This window comes from Corylus avellana, chromosome ca3 (genome assembly GCF_901000735.1).
Source record: "Corylus avellana chromosome ca3, CavTom2PMs-1.0".
Taxonomy (NCBI): Eukaryota; Viridiplantae; Streptophyta; class Magnoliopsida; order Fagales; family Betulaceae; genus Corylus; species Corylus avellana.
The window spans coordinates 24,370,246-24,388,917 of record NC_081543.1 but is presented as its reverse complement, the minus strand read 5'-3'; the positions used below and the strand labels follow the sequence as shown (position 1 = coordinate 24,388,917).

At 36.2% G+C, this 18,672-nt stretch overlaps 2 protein-coding genes and 1 non-coding gene across 5 annotated transcripts; 2 read left to right on the top strand and 1 right to left on the bottom strand.

Annotated features, from left to right (window-relative positions):
* The first annotated feature begins 4,215 nt into the window (after nt 1-4,215).
* LOC132174691 (putative glucose-6-phosphate 1-epimerase) lies at nt 4,216-7,959 on the top strand. The gene is made up of 8 exons (XM_059586333.1): nt 4,216-4,986; nt 5,187-5,261; nt 5,598-5,654; nt 5,736-5,899; nt 6,306-6,440; nt 6,854-6,956; nt 7,166-7,265; nt 7,506-7,959. The coding sequence occupies exons 1-8, from the start codon at nt 4,876-4,878 to the stop codon at nt 7,673-7,675; spliced, it is 915 nt and encodes a 304-aa protein (XP_059442316.1). The 5' UTR covers nt 4,216-4,875; the 3' UTR covers nt 7,676-7,959.
* A 163-nt stretch (nt 7,960-8,122) lies between these two features.
* TRNAM-CAU (transfer RNA methionine (anticodon CAU)) lies at nt 8,123-8,194 on the bottom strand. Its single transcript has one exon. It is a non-coding gene; the product is annotated as a tRNA-Met (tRNA).
* A 4,687-nt stretch (nt 8,195-12,881) lies between these two features.
* Nucleotides 12,882-18,404, top strand: LOC132174907 (probable inactive receptor kinase At4g23740). Of its 3 annotated transcripts, none has more exons than XM_059586653.1 (4): nt 12,882-13,019; nt 13,322-13,388; nt 13,869-15,162; nt 17,530-18,404. In XM_059586653.1, exons 3-4 carry the CDS (start codon nt 13,923-13,925, stop codon nt 18,189-18,191), a joined length of 1,902 nt encoding a protein of 633 aa, XP_059442636.1. In that variant the 5' UTR covers nt 12,882-13,019; nt 13,322-13,388; nt 13,869-13,922; the 3' UTR covers nt 18,192-18,404. The 3 variants fall into 3 exon arrangements, with proteins under 3 accessions (XP_059442636.1, XP_059442638.1, XP_059442639.1); XM_059586655.1 differs by having other exon boundaries at nt 13,318-13,388; XM_059586656.1 differs by lacking the exon at nt 12,882-13,019 and adding an exon at nt 13,026-13,108.
* Nucleotides 18,405-18,672: the final 268 nt, after the last annotated feature.

Genomic DNA, 18,672 nt, shown 5'->3' with positions numbered 1-18,672 from the left:
ATTTGTACAAATGAATTGTCTAAAATCATGAAGTCCATGTCATTCGAGATAAACTCTCGCTAAAATGAAGATAATTGAAACAACTCATTGATTAAACAACTATAAAAAGTACTGTTCACTCACATATTGATTAAACAATTCATTTCTCACTCTTCTTTTTTGCTTTTAGTTTCTCTTCTTTCTTTTTTTTTTTTTTCCTAAGAATAAACAAATCTTTGAAAAATGATACATGAAATAGTAAAAGTGGATTGTTAAAATAATAAGGCTGCTATAAATGCTCTAAAAATGTGAGTTGTCAAAATAACCAAAAATTTGGTTATTTTAGTGAATAAAATTTGGTGAGGCTGCTAGGAATGCTCTAAGGGAATTGTTATTCCCACGGGAATAAAAATTCCTAATAATAGGTCCCTACCAAACTCAACAGGGCCTAACTCTACGACTTGGAAATTAAACAAAGATAACTACTACAATATTTACTCTATACATCCTCCCCTCATCCTTCTCTCATCCTCCCACTTTTCAAAATCACTATTGGATATGTGAGACCATGTGTGAGACCTATATGGATCTCGTATATGATAGCTTTAATGGTAATTTTAATAAGGGGAGGAGGAGAGAAAGACCATGGGAGGAAATAAAGCATTTTCCAATTAGATAAGAGGAATGATTCATTTCCTCCCATGGTTCTTCTCTAATAATTCTACTTTTCAAAATCACCACTGGATATGTGAGTCCATTTGAGTTTCACGTATGCCCCAAAGATCCAATGACGATTTTGAAAAGTAGGATAGGAGAAGACCATGGGAGAACACATAGCATATGTGATTAGATAACTACTGCATATTATATCCCCTTATAATTAAATATCATAACAGCGACATCCTAAAAAATTAACCATACATTAGAAATATGAATTGCCAACATTTAGTGAGTTGATTATAAAAATATTCACGAGTGATAAATCTCACATTAATTTTGTTTTTTACTAGGTGGGACCGAACTTTATAAACAATTTTAAGAAACTCTATTTGTAATTTGATTAGTTCGTTTAAAGTAATAATGCATATAAAACTAGCGTTTTTTCTCCGAGTAAGAAAAAAAAAAAATCAAATTCTGGTCAAAAAAAAGCACATTTAAGCAAACCCTGCCAAGTTGATGGCAAAAGGCATGGAGGAAGTGGCGGTGCACCTAACTATTTAGTGGCGGGGGCATGTTACATTGCTCACGCAACTTCCTTCTCAAAGCTTTTTCTTTTCTTTTTTAGTGTCTTTCACATGAAATTCCATCTCAAAGCAATCTTTTTCTTTTATGAAAGATTAGGTCAAAAAGTGTGGAAGAAAAATACATGGCTTAGTATTTTTTTGGACAATGTCCACTTTTGAAAATATCTCGCTGAATTTTAGGTACGACCATTTGGGTCATAGTCTTTTCCTTGGCTTTATCCAAGTTGAGTTGCTAAATTGAATTCTATGTCCTTAGGTTACATTAACATTTTACATCAAAAGGTTGAACTCCATGTTCTCTAGAGGGAAAAATCATTACTCTTTAACTTTTTTTTTTACTTCTTTTAAATTGGACTTGACTAGAAAATTCCTCTAATTTAGGTTTGTTAGTTTCATTGTAAAATATTTTATGGACAAAATAAGTAGTTATTTTTCGCTATTTGTTTACAACCTTAAAAATAGTTTGAAAAATATTTTGTTATGCTTGATTTATAAAAAAAAACTTACAAATATTTTTTATATTTTTATATAATATAAAGAGCTGTAAGGAAGAGAGACGATGAAGATGATCTACGAAAGAAGAGAGTGTGTGATGCCTTCGGGTGGTGGGATTGAGATTTAGTGCAATTGTTTGCAATTTCGGCAAACAATTGCCAGATGGCCTTTGTGGAACCCACTTACCCGAACAGGTGTTTGGGAAACCTGAGAACTGCTTAAGCAGATAGGCTCCATAAGAGGCCCTCTCACAATTGCCTATGCAAGGTTATTTTTGAAGGTGAACTAAAAATATTGTCTAGTTAATCAATATTTTACGCCGCACCAAGCACTTAAAAATAAGAAAAATGTTTATTTAAAAATATTTTACGCAAAAACAAACCGGGCCTTTATTAGATTGATGAGGTCAAAATACATGTAAGTTTAATAAATCAAATTCAAAACCCTAAGTCCTCAAGAGATAAGAGGTAACTCAATCAGTTAGGATCACGTCTTATGAAGTAGAGGTTACTAGTTTGAATCACTCTTTCCTCTTCCCTTATGCATCCATGTAAAAAAAATAAATCAAACATCAAAACCTCAAACCTAATTTAAAGAAAACTTGGTCTTTTTTTTTTCATTCAAATTTTCCATTTGACAAGGTGAAGTGGTACGACTATGTCAAGAATGAATCTCATCCAATCAAAATTGGTATATGAAGTTGTGGGCCTATAACTATAAATATGAAAAAACGAGAGGTTGAAAAGCACCATTGCGTGTGAGGATACCTAATCATATCCTATTCAGTTTTCAATCTAATTGAATATTCTCTCAAAGATTTGTCTTTCAATACCTGCCAACAGAAAAAAAAAATAAAACAAGTTTTGAAAATTGAGACGCCATACCGGGGAATAAGACAGATTTCTTTGATTGGTGGTATGTAGGCAATTGCAATATCCAAAGAAATTGACATGACGTTTTGGGGCATAATAAAAAATACACACTTTTCTTTTTTAAGAAAAAATATTAATAAATAATTCGAACACAATGTTTTTCAAAACACAATACACTTTTTAAATATAAATTCCACTGAATGGCTTAGATATTGACATGCTTGAGATACATTCTGATTCTCGTAGTTTGATCAACACACTCATCAACAAAAAGGATCGAGGGCCAAGACATTGACAGACCCACAAGACAAATTCTTATGGATAACTACTCATCGAAGTTATTCAAAAAAGAGAGCCCCTTATGTCCGGACTATCTGTAAAAGGGTTATTTTGTAGTCTCCAATGTTCATTTGACACATCACCATTTTAAGTAAATTGTAAAAAATTAAAGTAAGAACAAAAATAGGGTCTGGCCAGACCCACGCTGTGGGTCTCGCTGGACCCACAACAACATAGGTCTGGTGTGACCCGCCTGAAATTATCGTGACCCGTCTTACAACCCGATTCTAATGCCTTACAATCCAATTTTAATGCTTCAAAATTTGTTTTCAATGCCTCAAAACTCATTTTTTGATTTAAAACTAAAACTTAGAGGTAGAAAGTTAAGCCTTTAAAAATTTCATCACCCTAAAAGCCCAAAAAGGTAACTCTAGCGCTGGAGAAGGTGACTCACGACCAGACCCACGGGTCTGGCATGACCCGCCACCCAGCCACCAACCTTTCTCTTTTGAGCTTAAAATGAGCTCAAATATAGCGTGTGGAGTGTATGATATTTTTGTGGAGTTTTTTTTGTTTTTACTTCTATGGCAGTTTGTGATTGGGGGCTAAAAGTAGCCTTTTAAGGTTCATCCTAACAAGGTTTTCTCTTTAAAAAAATTGAAGGTTAATGGAGGACCATGCTACATAGTACATACCATCGGATCCTTAAGGTCCTGACTGCTAAGAAAAACAGGAGGCTTAGGAGAAACACACATTCACACTAAAGGTACTCTCTAATATACCTAACGCATTACCACATTCATACATACTCTCTTTTTCCCTAGTATACTTGGCTTAACTAGCTTTACTCCCTCTGCGCAAAAGTTTTATTGACTTGTTGGAGTGCTCTGATCTTTAGAGCGACATGGTTTGTAACGATCTTTTTCTTATTTTGCAGGTAAAGTTCCTCCTTGAAAGGTGATATAAAGTCACTTTGGATGATGGTCAGTGCATCAACATCCATCAAATATCACTCATTGCCTTTATATTACATCAAAAACACTTCCCTTTTTCTTTTTTTCTCTAAAATATTAATAAATAATTCAGACACAATATTTTTTGAAATATCAAAACACTTTTCCAAACACGAAACTAGAATTTCAAAACAATTACATGATTTTTCAATTGGGTCGTTAATTCTGGTAATCCTAGTCACACGTCAGATTTTATCCTACACCAGATGTGGAATCCCACCACAGCAAAAACTCACGGTTGTGGAGACTTCTACATAACATATATATTTTGGAATTTTCTATGCACAATTTAGAACGATTTTATACCCAGTCAGCAATCATCCTAGATATGTCTGTGGACTGAGGGGCTATGGAGAAGTTCCTGATATTTTCAGTCTCTGACCCCTTCAATATTTCTTTATGAATAAAACAAGGTCAAACCAAGATATAGATGAACTTTATTGACTATATAGTGCTTTCCATTAAATGTTTTGTATTGGGTTTCAGTTTTTCTTTCCCTTTATTAGACACAACTGTTTTGTTTCCATGCTACAGTGTTTTTATTTTTGAAACTGGCATTGAGAAAGGTCGTTATTTTTTGGTCCTGTTTTGAATTCTAGACGTTTTGGTCATCTGGGTAATTGAGTTTCTGTCTGCCGTGTTCGTGTTCTGTCGTTTCTTCACAAGATTTGGTTTGGTGAAAGTGAGTTTTGTTGGGTATTTCAGATTTTGTTGTTCTGTATAATTTCGTCGGTGGGTTTGAGTGGTGAGGAAAGATTAAGGTAGTTAAATTGGTAGTTGGATTTTTGGTTTCAATTCACGGGAATATAGATGTGTCACAAGAAAGGTGTAGTAGAGGGAAAGCTCCAGATTCTCAACTGCTTCTTTGAGCCTTTTTCTACTCCAAATAAGTAGCTTTTTCAGAGTTTTTGGGGCTCTAGTTTTAAGGTTTTGTTTTGGGGAGAGTTTCTGTCCTGTTATTTCTTCCATTGATGCCCTTGTTCTGTTTGTAAAATGAACCATTCTGGAGCAGAAAGTGATCAGAGAGCAGCAGTCCATGTCTCAAAGGACAAGAATGGAATTGACCAGGTCTTGCTTCGGAACCCTCGAGGAGCTTCAGCACTGGTTTGATCCCTTTTTCCCTTTCTCCATTGTTTATTGGCTCCCTTTGAAACTTTTAAGCCTTTCCCATGTATATTATTTTCTTCAAGTCAATAGGCAATTGATGACTTTGATTCTACTGCATAAAGTGCAGAACTGCAATATTTGCTTGAAACCACAACTTGTTGTCTATGCATTGATGTTATTGTGTGACATCCATCCAGGTTAGCTTGCATGGAGGGCAAGTTCTTTCATGGAAGACCGACCATGATGAAGAATTATTATTCACAAGCAGTAAGGTAAAACTTGTCAATATATGATTTCTTTTCCCCATGTTGTATTTCATGTCTTATCCAAATATCATGAATTACTCCCCAGTAATTGGCAAATTTTTCCAGTATTCATATTATAATGATGAATAACTGGTCAATAATGGAGAAATTCTGCTGGATGGTTGAAGAAACTTTGAATTAGACCATCTCCTTCTCATATTGCTCTACAACTTCTTAACTTCATTATGAATTTTTTGATGATATTTTTCTGAGAAAATCTGGTCTTAATATATATATTGGTGCTCAGAAACTCATGATCCCCTGCTCTCTTTTTCTTTCTTTTGGTCTGTTTATCTGTTGTAGGCAATCTTTAAGCCACCAAGTGCAGTGAGAGGAGGAATTTCAATTTGTTTCCCGCAGGTACATTCTTGCTTTAGTATATTGGATCATGTATCAATAATCTTGGTTAAATCTGACTGAAAAGTTTGCTTGAATGTTTAGTTTGGAACCCGTGGATTGCTGGAAAAACATGGGTTTGCTAGGAACAAGATTTGGGCCATTGATGAAAATCCTCCACCACTACATCCCAATGATTCCAATGGCAAAGCCTTTGTTGACTTGCTACTCAAACCATCTGATGAAGATTTGAAGAACTGGCCACATAGGTATGAGCTGAAGTAGCTTATCATCCCTTCAAGTTTAAAGTGAAACCATGATGGTAGCATCAAATTCCAGTTCTTTGAGTTTGAAAGAAAGAAAAAAGGATCATCATATGAACCAATGTGGTATACCCACCTGAATCTTATCAAATTAGGACAGCTTAGTAGATTTGTAGACCAACAACTTTCCAAGAAACAGATGCATGCAATGTCCAAGTTTCTCTTAGAATATAAATTAAACGATCCAATTCACTCCTTCCTATTAGTTTAAGTTTTTGGAATAAGTGTATTTTAGCGTCCGTCATTCACCTCTCATTTCAATTAAATATTTCTACCACAGCACAACATTCTTTATGGACTTGAAAATATACCTATTATCTTTGTAAGATAATGATTTTGGCTTATTTTTCAGTTTCGAGTTTCGTCTTAGAGTCTCTTTGGCAGAGGATGGGTATCTAACAATGATATCACGCGTCAGAAACATCAATTGCAAGCCTTTCAGTTTCTCATTTGCCTATCGTTCATATTTCTCCATCGCTGATATCAGGTAAAGAATATTCATATTAGAAACTTTTCATTGACATTTTTATATGTTGTCACTGTGTCTATGAGTGACCTATGTGCCTTAGCTTTATAATACCCTGATGCCCGTGTCAAGAACATCAGCAACATGTTCGCAGGTCACACCATGATCACTCTAGTTGGGAGGAACTAGTGCAATAATTTTGGATGAACCTTGAATAATGTTAGCATATATGTGGATGTACGTGTCTGTCTAATACCGAACCCTCCCAAATTTTTTTGTCTTTTCTCTCTCTTTGCTTCCATTTTTCCTCTAATTTTGACAAATAAGATTACTAATTCACACTTCTCATGCCACATAGTTTTATAGGGGGTTCTAAAAGTTTCATTATTTGTTCCTAACTTCTGGACTCTGCCAAACATAAACTGTATTCACAGTGAAGTGAGGATAGAGGGGTTGGAGACTCTCGACTACCTTGACAACCTATGTGAGAAAGAGCGCTTCACAGAACAAGGAGATGCCTTAACATTTGAATCTGAGGTAATTAATAATACTTTTAATGTTCATTTAAGTGGTTGAGTTGTGGAAATCTTACCCTCCAGCCAAAGCTTCAAGACAGAACTTTCTTTTTCTGAACATTTTGTTGACAAAATCCTTTTGGGTGCTAATAGATTATGAAGAGCATCAGATGATATTTTCGATATCAATAGAGATCAGCTGTTAAACAGTTGTTTGCCATTTCTTGGCAGGTGGATCGAGTTTATCTTAGTTCTTCAGGCGCAATTGCTGTTTTTGATCATGAAAAAAAGCGCACATTTACCATTCGAAAGGAAGGACTTCCAGATGTTGGTGAGTCTTCTCTCATAGAATCAACAAGTAAAAATAAAACCATGGTAATTTTTAAGATCATGGTATGAAACACTTAAACCCCAGACAATTCTTTCTTAAATCAGATTGAACCAAGAGTTTCCTTCACAAGAGACTGTATTTTCTTTGTCACGTTATTATAGTTGTATGGTAGACGTCTACTAAATAGCATTTCTTGTACTATATAATCTGGCTAACTATATGCCATCCATACATATATAGGGGTCTGGAATCCATGGGAGAAGAAGTCCAAATCCATAACAGATTTTGGAGATGAAGAGTACAAAAAGATGCTTTGTATTGATGGAGCAGCAGTGGAGAAAGCAATCACCATAAAACCAGGTGAAGAATGGAGAGGCCGGCTGGAAATCTGTGTTGTCCCTTCAACTTAACAGTGGCCATCTTGATTCCCCATAAGATTATTTTCAAGCGGGAAGGAAGGAAGGAAGGACAAACAGTAATAGTGATAACCAAAAAAGACTCTGATTTTGTGAAACTTTATATTATATTTGCAGTGTGAAACTGAATAAAAGCATCGCCTGCTAACTTGGGTGAGCTTGGTTGTATAATCTGCTGCAATGAAGGTGGAGATTTGTTTTAATGTTGTTCTCCACTCATTGCATATAATGAATGTATTATGTTTACCTACAAAGGTTGTATGAATAATTCCTGATTATCTTGCAAGAAATTCTCTCTCTGGGGATTTGAATTTTAAGTAGCAGACAAAAAGAAAAAGAAGATACCAACGGCAGAAAGCATCTTGCAAGCATCGATCTCAGGAAAATGGATGGAAGGGAAAAACGAAAAAAGAAAAGATAGTGGGAAGGGAAGCAACTCCTTATCAGAGCCAGGTTTCGATCCTGGGACCTGTGGGTTATGGGCCCACCACGCTTCCGCTGCGCCACTCTGATTTGATACTCATTAGACCTGTAATTTTATATTTAAAGTAAATATTAATGTCGATTGTGGACCATGACGTGAACGCACTAAAGCATGACCCTCGTCGCCAAAAGTGCCACCACCAAAGCAATAGTCATGAGACACACAAGTCCACGATGATTTAAAAATAGGCTACTTTTATTATTGTTTCTTTAATGCAAACCCTTTATTTTTCAATAAATAACATTTGTGCATCTTCCCACTTTTAAATTTGGTAAGATAAGTCTTTAGGAAAATTCAATGAGTTCACGTAACAATGTTCATTTTTAGAAAAAGGGCTAACAGTTTTCAGGGGTAGTTCAATCAGCTGTAGACCATGTTTCATAAAGTGAAGGTCACTAGTTCAAATCACCTCTCCCCCTTCTCTTGTGTGGACATGTCAAAAAAAAAAACCTATGAACTACCACGCGATTTGAAAAGACCCTCAAAATTTCAAATCCTCTAAATTTCACTCGCAAACTTTTAATTTGATGCAATCTACCCACTCTATCAGTTTTTGGACCTTAAAAGTGATAAAATGACCTTTATATCCCTAAAACTTTTATAAAATTTTAAATTTACCATTAATTTCAAATTGATTTTTTTTTTTTTTAAAGAAAAAATTAAAGGGTAATTTGATTTTTTTAGTAGTTTTTGTTAGGGTTTAACAACAAATATTGACAGAGGGGGTCATTTACATCAAATTGAAAGTTTAGTTTGTGAAATTGAGAGTTTTTGAAATTTAAAAGGTTCTTCTCAAAGCGGGTAATAGTTCAGAGATTCTAAGTAAAGTTATCAAAAAAAAAAAAAAAAAAAATCCATATACCCCTTCAAACTACCATCCAATTGACAATGTTCCCCCAAATTTTTAATTGTGACAATGTCCCCTATAAACTACCAAAACATTGTCAACGTACTCCTAAAGGTAGCAAAAAGATAAAATGCCCTTATAAATTTCTCAATAAGACAAAAATGCACCATAAATTTGGAGAAAAAAAAAAAAAAAAAGGAAAATGTTTAATTTTTTTAAAAAAATTTTTAAAACGAAATTTTATATTTTAAAAAATTATAAAACAAAAACAAAAAAAACAAAAATTTTCAATTTTTATATAAAAAAAAAATCGAAAATTTTTATTTTATTTTTATTTTTAAATTTAGCCACCCCTTGGATTTATTATTATTATTTTTTTTAAAAAAAAAAAAAATTTCTATAAGTTTTTTTTTGTTTTAAAAAAAAAAAAAAAAAACTAAGAGTAGTTTCTTTATTGGAGGATATTGACAATATTTTGTAGTCACATCACTCACATCTACACTATTACACCGAAATGATTAGTCAATTTGGAGCTTCCCAATAATTATTTATAAAACCTATATTCACCTAACAACTAAACAATATAAGACTTAACATTTATAACTATTTTTATAATCTACTTATTTTATGTGTCTACTCCTCGTCCGGGTGTTACATGTTGGCTATTTGATTGGAATCTTTTGCTTGGGAATCAATAGCTAGTGTCTAATTACTTGGTTCTGGTCACCTCATTGGACCAAAAGAGAGAGGGAAAAAAAGGTTCTAGACTCTTCTTATGCGTCTTTAAAAGTATGCTCCAAGACCGAAAGCGAAAATTATTCAAAACACCGACTCTGTGTTCTATCTGTCTCAGTTACCAAACAGATTGAGGTGATTGTATTTTTTCGATGGAAAAAAAAAAAAAAAACAACGTAAAGAAAGTCATAAGAGACATATTTACTATTTCTTTGTAACATCTTACCATTCATTGCAAATTAATCTGTTTTGATTTTGGTTCATGCAATCATAAAGTCATCCTTTCAATGACATTGTTATAATTGAAAGTTCAAGAAAAATATTATCAATTAAATGATAGTTTAAAAAGATGCGTAAACTTTTTAAAAAATAAAAAAATTAAACGGCCGGAAGGCCGTAATTCTAAGAGACAAGCAAGAATTTGACTTTTAAGTCAAATCGTGGCGAAAATTGTCAAATCAACATGATGAAAAAACCTCGGACAGATGCAAAACATGAGAAACCAAAATGCTGAAAAAATCCAAGACAGAAGCATATGAATCCTATCTTCATGTCCACCCCTTCAATGACCCAAATTCATCCTTGTTCAGCCGAACAAATTAAAGTGACCATTAAAAGGGAAAGTTTTCTTCAAGGCACACATGCAGGGTTTGGAAAATTGGAGGATTATGGGAAAAATCCATTGGCTACATTCCATGGAAGGATTGGATGCTCCCAAGAGAAGTAGTTGGTCTTTCCTTCACTCAAACAGTTGTCAAAGTTTGTGATTGGTGCATCGGGCAGTGGGCATTGGACTAACGCCGTCCACATTCTTGGGTTTGGGTTTGGGTGGGTAATTCCGACCAACCTAAAGCGACAAGCTGGGCCATGCTTTTTCATGAGAGTCGTCGGAGGTCGTTTAAAAGTAGGTTTCTGGTAGAAAGAGACCTGGATAGGGCTGCATTGGCTACTGACTATATATATATATACACAAATTAGTGTCATAGTTGATGTGGCAACGTTGGCCACCACGTTGACGGTATATTGGCCCGTGGTGGTGGCCGTTAGACAGTTGCAGTTGGTGGCCACACACGGTGGTCGTAAGACAGAATTGATGACCATCACCACCGTCTTTCTCTAAAATCTCATTATCTCTCTAAATTTAGGATGGGTGGAGTACTGCATGCGAGTTGAGTGTGATCGGAAGGATCGTGAAAGGGGATTTATATAGGAGCGGGTAGATAGATAAGGCTGAAGTGGGTGACTAATAAGTTAAGTTTGCTTTTCAAGTTCATTGAATGTTCGTGTACTATTTTTGAACATTCCGTATATTGTTGTATATTGTTGTACTAGCGAATTCACGGAAAAGCGCTCGCTATTATCCCAAAAAGACTAGTCAATTTGTATGGGACCGAGGGGTTACAAACTTCCCCTCTTAAATTCCTGACGTCCTCGTTAGGGTCACGTCATGCAGTGCTCCAATACCACATGAGCTGGTGTGCCACTTTACTAGGTGGCTCTGATACCATTTGTAATTTCCCTCTAGTCACATCTGCGTTATTAGCACCCATGATTATCTTTATAAACCATCCATTCTATGTGGCCTTCTTCTCATCTTTCCAATATAGGACCGGAATGTTACACATGAAGTCCTCGAATGTTTGGTCATAAATAAAATAATTAAAATTGACATTTGGTCTATAATCGTAAATATCCGTATTATTTTCATGAGATTTATGTGATGGCAAACTACCTCTAGAAATCATATAAACATATATAACATGACGATAAGCTCACGTATAAAGACAAAATGCGTGTCTACTCTCTAAACTATTGAAAACTTGAAATGTTTGAATAAAATGTGAAATGTATAGTTTTAAATCACCAATTTTAAAATACCACATGAAACATGAAAACTTATACAACTTGGATTTTCATTTTATTTACTTTATAATTACTTAACTAAAAGGGAAATGTATTTAAAATTTGTAAAAATTAACTAACGGATAATATGACATTATTTGTTTAATCCGAAAAAAAAATATTTAGGAAAAACTACACTCACTCTCTCTAATCTACTATGCAATTTGCATGTCCATCCATCTTTCAATTCTTCCCATTCTAGTCACAATGTAAAAGGCTGATATAAAGTCTAATGTATTATTGTAATGGTTATTGAATACAAGAGAGCCTTTAGCCAATTATATCTTTCATTTGAATTATTTTATTTCATTTTTTGACATGTCCACACAAGCGGATGAAGAGAGATTCAAACTAGTGACCTTCGCTTCATGAGACGTTATCCATAACCAATTGAAGTATTTGTTAGTAACAAGCATATGCGTTAATACTACCATTCTCAAAATTTACGAGAGTGGCCGATCCAAAATTTTTTTATGTGTGGTTCGGTCATCTTCTTCGGGTGATTAATTGAATAAGGTCAATTTTTTTTTTTTTTCTTCATCAAAATAGTTGGGATAATAAAGGGCTCATTTGGTAATGCCTTTTTAGAGTACTTTTATTATTATTATTATTATTTTTTACACTAAATTGTACAAAATGTATCGTTTGTGAGTTTTTTTTTTTTTTTTTTTTTCAAAACTCATAATTACATATATTTTTAAATGATATTTTATTACATATTTTATTTTTTTTCAAATCATAATTTCAAAAGTGAAAGGATTCACAAATTTAAAACACAAAATACTTTTGCAAAACCCAAAATTATTTTTCACTTTTATATCACGATCAAAACCAAAAAGTCAAAGTCAGCCTCTAAATTTTACCAAAAATGAACCCAGGAGATCTTGACCATTCAGTTTAAAGAACGGTAAAAGAATTCCAGGAGATCCCCATCTTCGTCCATATGAGACAACGTAAAGACAAGAGTTCAATCCTTATCCAATCCAACGGTTGGATTTCATCTACACAAAAACACTTCATCTAAGTCAAACGGCTATGATTGCTATAATTTCCTACCTGGCCCCACGCAATTAATAGCGGACCCACGTGGGAGGCCCTGGCCCACGCCACGTCACAGATCCCCAAAAACCCACCCTCCCGTGAGTAAAACAGGGCGGTTTTCCGTCCACACATTCACCGTTATCTCTCGGCACCCGCCGGTTACCTTAATAGAACCCAAATCTTTTAGAGAACCCTCAGTCACTTGGCTCGCTTCGCTCTCTTTCAGTTACAGTGTGAGACCAAGCAATAGAGCCGTTGGGAGCTCTTTCAAAAGCGTCAATGGCGGTCTTAGTGTTTGTTAATCTCAACCGCCTTCTTTGACTCTCTCTGTAAGTGAAAAATTATAGCTTTTTTCTCTGCCTTTTCGCATTGGATGCTACTTTGGCGAGCACCCATTATCACAGAGAAATCATAGCTCGTACGTTTTTTACAGCACTCACCTGTGTCTGTGTGTGTGTGTGTGTGAGAAAAATTATAACTTTCTATGCTTTTTTGCACTGGATGATTACTTTCGCGAGCATCCATTATCATAACTCGTACGTGTTTTACATACACACACGCGTTGCACGTGCTACCCTCAGACTGTGTTCCTAATAGCAATTTTATGTTTTATGTTCTTTCTGAGAGGCAGAGTTGTACGGTGTTTAGCGAGCATTCACGAGAAGAGAGGCTCCTTGGTTCAGATCTGAAAAGAAATGGTATGTAAATGTAGCTAACGCTCAGTGGCCTCTCTCTGATTGGTAGCTTCTGTTTCTTGTTTCTACTGCGCGGCTCTCGAGGAACTTGATTCTTGTTTTCTTTATTTGTTTCAAAATCCAATATATTCTCGATTTTGCAAATTCAACGAAAAGAGTTGGGGAAGAAAGAACAAAAAGAAAAGAAGCACACCGCTTCTGGTGAAACACACTGCTTTTTTTTCAGATTAAAATAAGCCCCTTTTTGACTAAAATGCATTATTCAAAGCCTGCAAGCTCATTTCTTTACGTGAATTTTCTCAGAACTCGCTTCTACTTTTACCGACAATGATCTCGGAATCTGAATCCTTCTTTTTTTTTTTTTTTTTTTGGGCTTTTCTCTTTCTCTTTTGCTTTTATTTGAATTTTCGTTTGTAGTGTTTTTGGGTTTATATTCCGCTAAAGCCATAAATGTAAAAGAAAGGATTTTTGTTGTTGTTGCAGAAACAGCTCGTTATCTGCTTGAAGGGTTAAAGTTTTTGAAGAAGAGTGAGGCAAATGGAAGTTCTGGGTGTTATTTTCTCTTCTATTTTCTTGGTGGGTTTAGTTTTTTTTCAGGGAAATGCGGAGCCAGTTGAGGATAAGCGAGCTCTGCTCGATTTCGTGAGCAATATCCCTCATTCTCGCTCTCTCAACTGGAACGAGAGCTCCCCTGTATGTAACCACTGGACCGGAGTGACTTGTAGTGAGGACAACTCTCGCGTAATAGCCCTCCGATTGCCCGGAGTCGGGTTTGACGGTCCGATTCCGCCCAACACTATAAGCCGCCTCTCAGATTTGCAAGTTTTGAGCCTCAGATCCAATGTCATTACTGGGAATTTTCCTTCTGATCTTGCCGAGCTCAAAAACTTATCCTTTCTGTACCTTCAATTCAACAACTTCTCCGGTCCATTGCCATCGGATTTCTCAGTTTGGAAGAACTTGACTATTATCAATTTGTCTAACAATCGTTTCAATGGGAGCATTCCTTACTCGCTCTCGAATCTGACTCAGCTGGCGGGTTTGAATCTTGCAAACAATTTACTTTCTGGTGAAATCCCTGATCTCAATTTGCCCAAATTGCAACTTCTAAATTTGTCCAACAATGATCTGAATGGTACTGTACCTAAGTCACTTCGGAGGTTTCCGATGTTGATGTTTAGTGGTAACAACGTTTCTTTCGAAAATTTGCCTCCTAATCTTCCTCCAGTGTTTCCACCCTCTCCAGAAGCTTACCCAAAGCCTAGGAATTCTGCAGGGCTTGGTGAAACGGCATTGTTGGGAATTATAATTGCTGGGGGTGTTCTAGGAGTTGTGGCATTTGTTTTTCTAATACTTGTTTGCTGCTTGAGAAGAAAAAGGGAAGATGAGTTGTTATCGGGTAAGTTGCAGAAGGGAGAGATGTCACCTGAGAAAGTGATTTCGAGGAATCAAGATGCAAATAATAGATTGGTTTTCTTTGAGGGTTGTAACTATGCATTTGATTTGGAGGATTTACTGAGGGCCTCTGCTGAGATACTTGGAAAGGGGACCTTTGGTATGGCTTATAAGGCGATTCTAGAGGATGCAACCACTGTGGTGGTGAAGAGGTTGAAGGAGGTGAGCGCTGGGAAGCGGGATTTTGAGCAGCAGATGGAGCTTGTGGGAGGTATTAGACATGAGAATGTGGTGGAGCTGAAGGCATATTACTATTCCAAAGATGAGAAGCTGATGGTGTATGATTATTACAGCCAAGGGAGTGTCTCGGCTTTGTTACATGGTATGTAGCTTTCTTAATCCTCTATGTTTCTGTTTTGATCAGTTGCTTAAATTTATGTAGTTTTATCGTCTTTATACGTCCTGAAGATAAACTGTTGATAGTTGCAATTTTCATATTGGAAGCTAGTACTTTCCAATTAATGCCCAGTGTAGCTCTAGTCCTTCTGATGCATACTACAAAAGGCTTAGCTGTTAAGAGTGTTCAAGCAAAATATTTTAGTTTGATAATTTCTAAAGCTTTAGTGAAAGGGAATGTCACCATCCTTCTGTCTCTGTTTGACCTGGTCTTGGGTTCAACTAAGCTTGATTGTATCTCTTGACTTGTTGGATGTATTATGAGGTGCTATTTATTTCTTTTATATAAGTAATTCAACCTTATTAGAAAGCGCCAAGGAGTGCAACCCAACTACACAGGCGAATACGTGAGAGACACCCAACTAGTGAGAAGAAGAAGAACACAAAATTCATAAACTCTATGAAATTAGAAAATAGAAGATTGTTGTGAGTAGCCATCCAAACATAGAGGGATTTGAACATGAAAGCTTTTAACTCTACCATGAACAAGCTCTCACAATCTTCAAAGTTCTCTGCATTGCGTTCTGGCTAGATACACTACATTAATCACAAGGGAACCATCCTCCAGGCTTCTATATACGGTGGCAAAGCTGACCTTTCCAACTAGCCAACAACACCATCACCCGTTGGAGTATTACAAGGTGTTAAGTTTATGTATTTTCAAATTTATTAACCTTAATGTTGGGATAATCTGTTCAACTTTTCCCCATGTAGTTGAGCTAACATGTGTGCAGTTTAGAATTGTTTATACTTCAATGCCTTGAATTTGACCTGAGGAACTACCCTTGCTACTGAGCAATCTAACTGTAGTGGCTGCTTTTAAGGCCAGAAGTAATGGAGCATGGAAATTTTTACTGTCGAAACTTCCTTATTAGTTGTTTACGTCTACATAGACATAACCATGCTGGTAGGCACCAAGAGTAAATAGAGTTTTGTGTTGCATCTTCTCTGCTGCTTCACCATAGGATGAAAGGAGGCTCTGTGAGAGTGCAAATGCATACAATCACACATAGATGTGAAAGTATCACGTATATAAGCAAATAAATTTCATTTGTAACGGATTTTCCAAGCTTAGACAATTACATTGTCCGAGAAGGTGAGATGTTGTAGTAGGGATGACTTACATAATCTGAACAAAGTGGTCTTGCAAACAATTATGTACGACTCCTTAAGTTTTTCTTTTGAATATGGCTTGCTTTTACAGATTTGGACATCAGAAATAGGGCTTTAGAATTAAAATATCCCTTAGACAGTTGTTGGACACTGACTTGGTATGGATATCCATCTCTACTTGAAGTCAACTACATGAATCATTCTTCCCATGTCTAACAGTTAAAAGGAATACCTTTCTCTCTCTCAAAAAAAAAAAAAAAAAAGAAAGGAATGCCTTTCATTTGAGGCATAAAACTTGAAACGTTGTTGTATGAATTTCATTCCTGTAGTTCTGCATTCCTTTGTGGTCATCTTGTAAAAAGGTTTTCCTACAATCTCGGTAGGGGATAGATATTTAGTGTCTTTTATTGTACGAAGAATTGAGTGAGTGAGGAAGGATATAGCGAGCGTATGATTTGACAGCTCATGCCGTCCCAGGTGGAGCATAATGTCAAAATCAGACTTGTGTAGCCAGTGCCAAGGAGCGGCTTTGGTTAGAGTATTAAGAACTCGAAAGAGGGTCTGGGTTTGGAAAAGAACTATGCATAATGAATACGTAACTTCGTGAGTTTAGTTCCTAGTATTTTGAATGTTAGAGGACTATGCATAATGAATACCTTGAGAATCCATGCTCAAGTTCTCTATGGGAGCATAATCTAGTAAAAGTTCAACTCTGACAATCCCCATAATAAGAATTAGATTTCAAAATCAATCTAACTCTACTTATTCTTTCTTCAATGTTATTATTTAGTAATTTGTGAGGGCTTTAAGTGCAACAAGAATTATTTAGAAAATAATGGTCAACAGGTTCAAGTTTTTGAAAGTTGTGGCTAGACTTGGCTTGATCTGACCAATAAGCCAATTCTGGCTGCACAATGTTGCCTACACTTTGGAATATCATCTGATGTTTTCTTCCATGCTAGGATTTGAGAATCTTGTGGTCATATACATCTTGCAAGCATTAAAGAACTGTTTGCTAATGTGATATGATAATCATCATTGAACCATTACCCAAAGCTTTTCCCTGGTAAAATTGTATCAATTTAAACAAGTAGTATATCTCTACTGTCTGCCTGGAGTGCCAAAGTGGTCAGTGGGTGTGTGGAACTTGATATATCTTCTAATGCTTATTACTTTTCAGGTAAAAGAGGAGAGGATAGGACCCCTTTGGATTGGGATTCCCGTCTAAGAATAGCTATAGGTGCAGCAAGAGGCATTGCTCGTATCCATTTAGAGAATGCTGGGAAGCTAGTCCATGGCAACCTCAAATCCTCAAACATCTTTCTCAACTCTAAACAGTACGGATGTGTCTCTGATGTTGGCCTGGCAACTGTAATGAGCTCACTGGCCCCACCTATCTCCCGAGCTGCCGGATACCGAGCCCCAGAAGTGACAGACACCCGGAAAGCAGCGCAGCCTTCCGATGTCTACAGCTTTGGGGTGGTTTTACTGGAGCTCCTCACTGGAAAATCCCCCATCCATACTACTGCAGGTGATGAGATTGTCCACTTGGTCAGATGGGTTCATTCAGTCGTCCGAGAAGAGTGGACTGCAGAAGTGTTTGACCTAGAGCTGATGAGGTACCCAAATATTGAGGAAGAGATGGTGGAGATGTTACAGATAGCAATGTCATGTGTTGTGAGGATGCCAGATCAGAGACCAAAAATGCCAGAAGTAGTGAAATTGATTGAAAATGTCCGGCGGCTTGATACCGAGAAGCAGCCGTCATCTGGAAACAAATCTGGAAGTTCAACCCCACCACAGCTGGTGGTGGTTGGGACAGATTCCTCTATTTCAAAGTGATTGAACCATTTTTATATTTTTCCCCTGCTCTGTTGGTGTATTGTTAGTTCAATTCATCCAAGATGTTCTGCTCCTGTTGATGAACAAAATTATGATTAATTTTTGTCAACCTGATCCCAGTAAGGTAGAGTTGGGTAAGGTTACATATCGGTGTATCCACGTGCTGTTGATGCCGGTGATGGCGGTAAGATGTGCTCTATAACCTTATTTCTCTCTCTCTCTCTCTCTCTGATGCATTAACAGCAATCATATGGAATGCTCTGCCTGATGGAATTCAGAATCATGCAATTTTCTTCCCCACAATAAGTGAATGCATGAATAACTTCCTACAAATCTATAATTTTTGAGCCATAGTGAATCCCAAATCGAGAGTACTTGCAAGGAAAGAAGTAAAACAAGCATGAAGGATCCTTTCGGGTTCCGAGGGTGGTTTACTTTGATGTTCAAGTCACTATTGATTAAAGAAGAGCTTAAAGCTGAT

Excerpts from the sequence above, each read along its gene's own strand:
- LOC132174691 (XM_059586333.1), top strand. The coding sequence starts at position 4,876 with ATGAACCATTCTGGAGCAGAAAGTGATCAGAGAGCAGCAGTCCATGTC. Across the intron at positions 5,655-5,735 it reads TTTCAATTTGTTTCCCGCAG|TTTGGAACCCGTGGATTGCT; the intron begins GTACATTCTTGC and ends TTGAATGTTTAG. Across the intron at positions 6,441-6,853 it reads TTCTCCATCGCTGATATCAG|TGAAGTGAGGATAGAGGGGT; the intron begins GTAAAGAATATT and ends CTGTATTCACAG.
- LOC132174907 (XM_059586653.1), top strand. The coding sequence starts at position 13,923 with ATGGAAGTTCTGGGTGTTATTTTCTCTTCTATTTTCTTGGTGGGTTTA. Across the intron at positions 15,163-17,529 it reads TGTCTCGGCTTTGTTACATG|GTAAAAGAGGAGAGGATAGG; the intron begins GTATGTAGCTTT and ends ATTACTTTTCAG.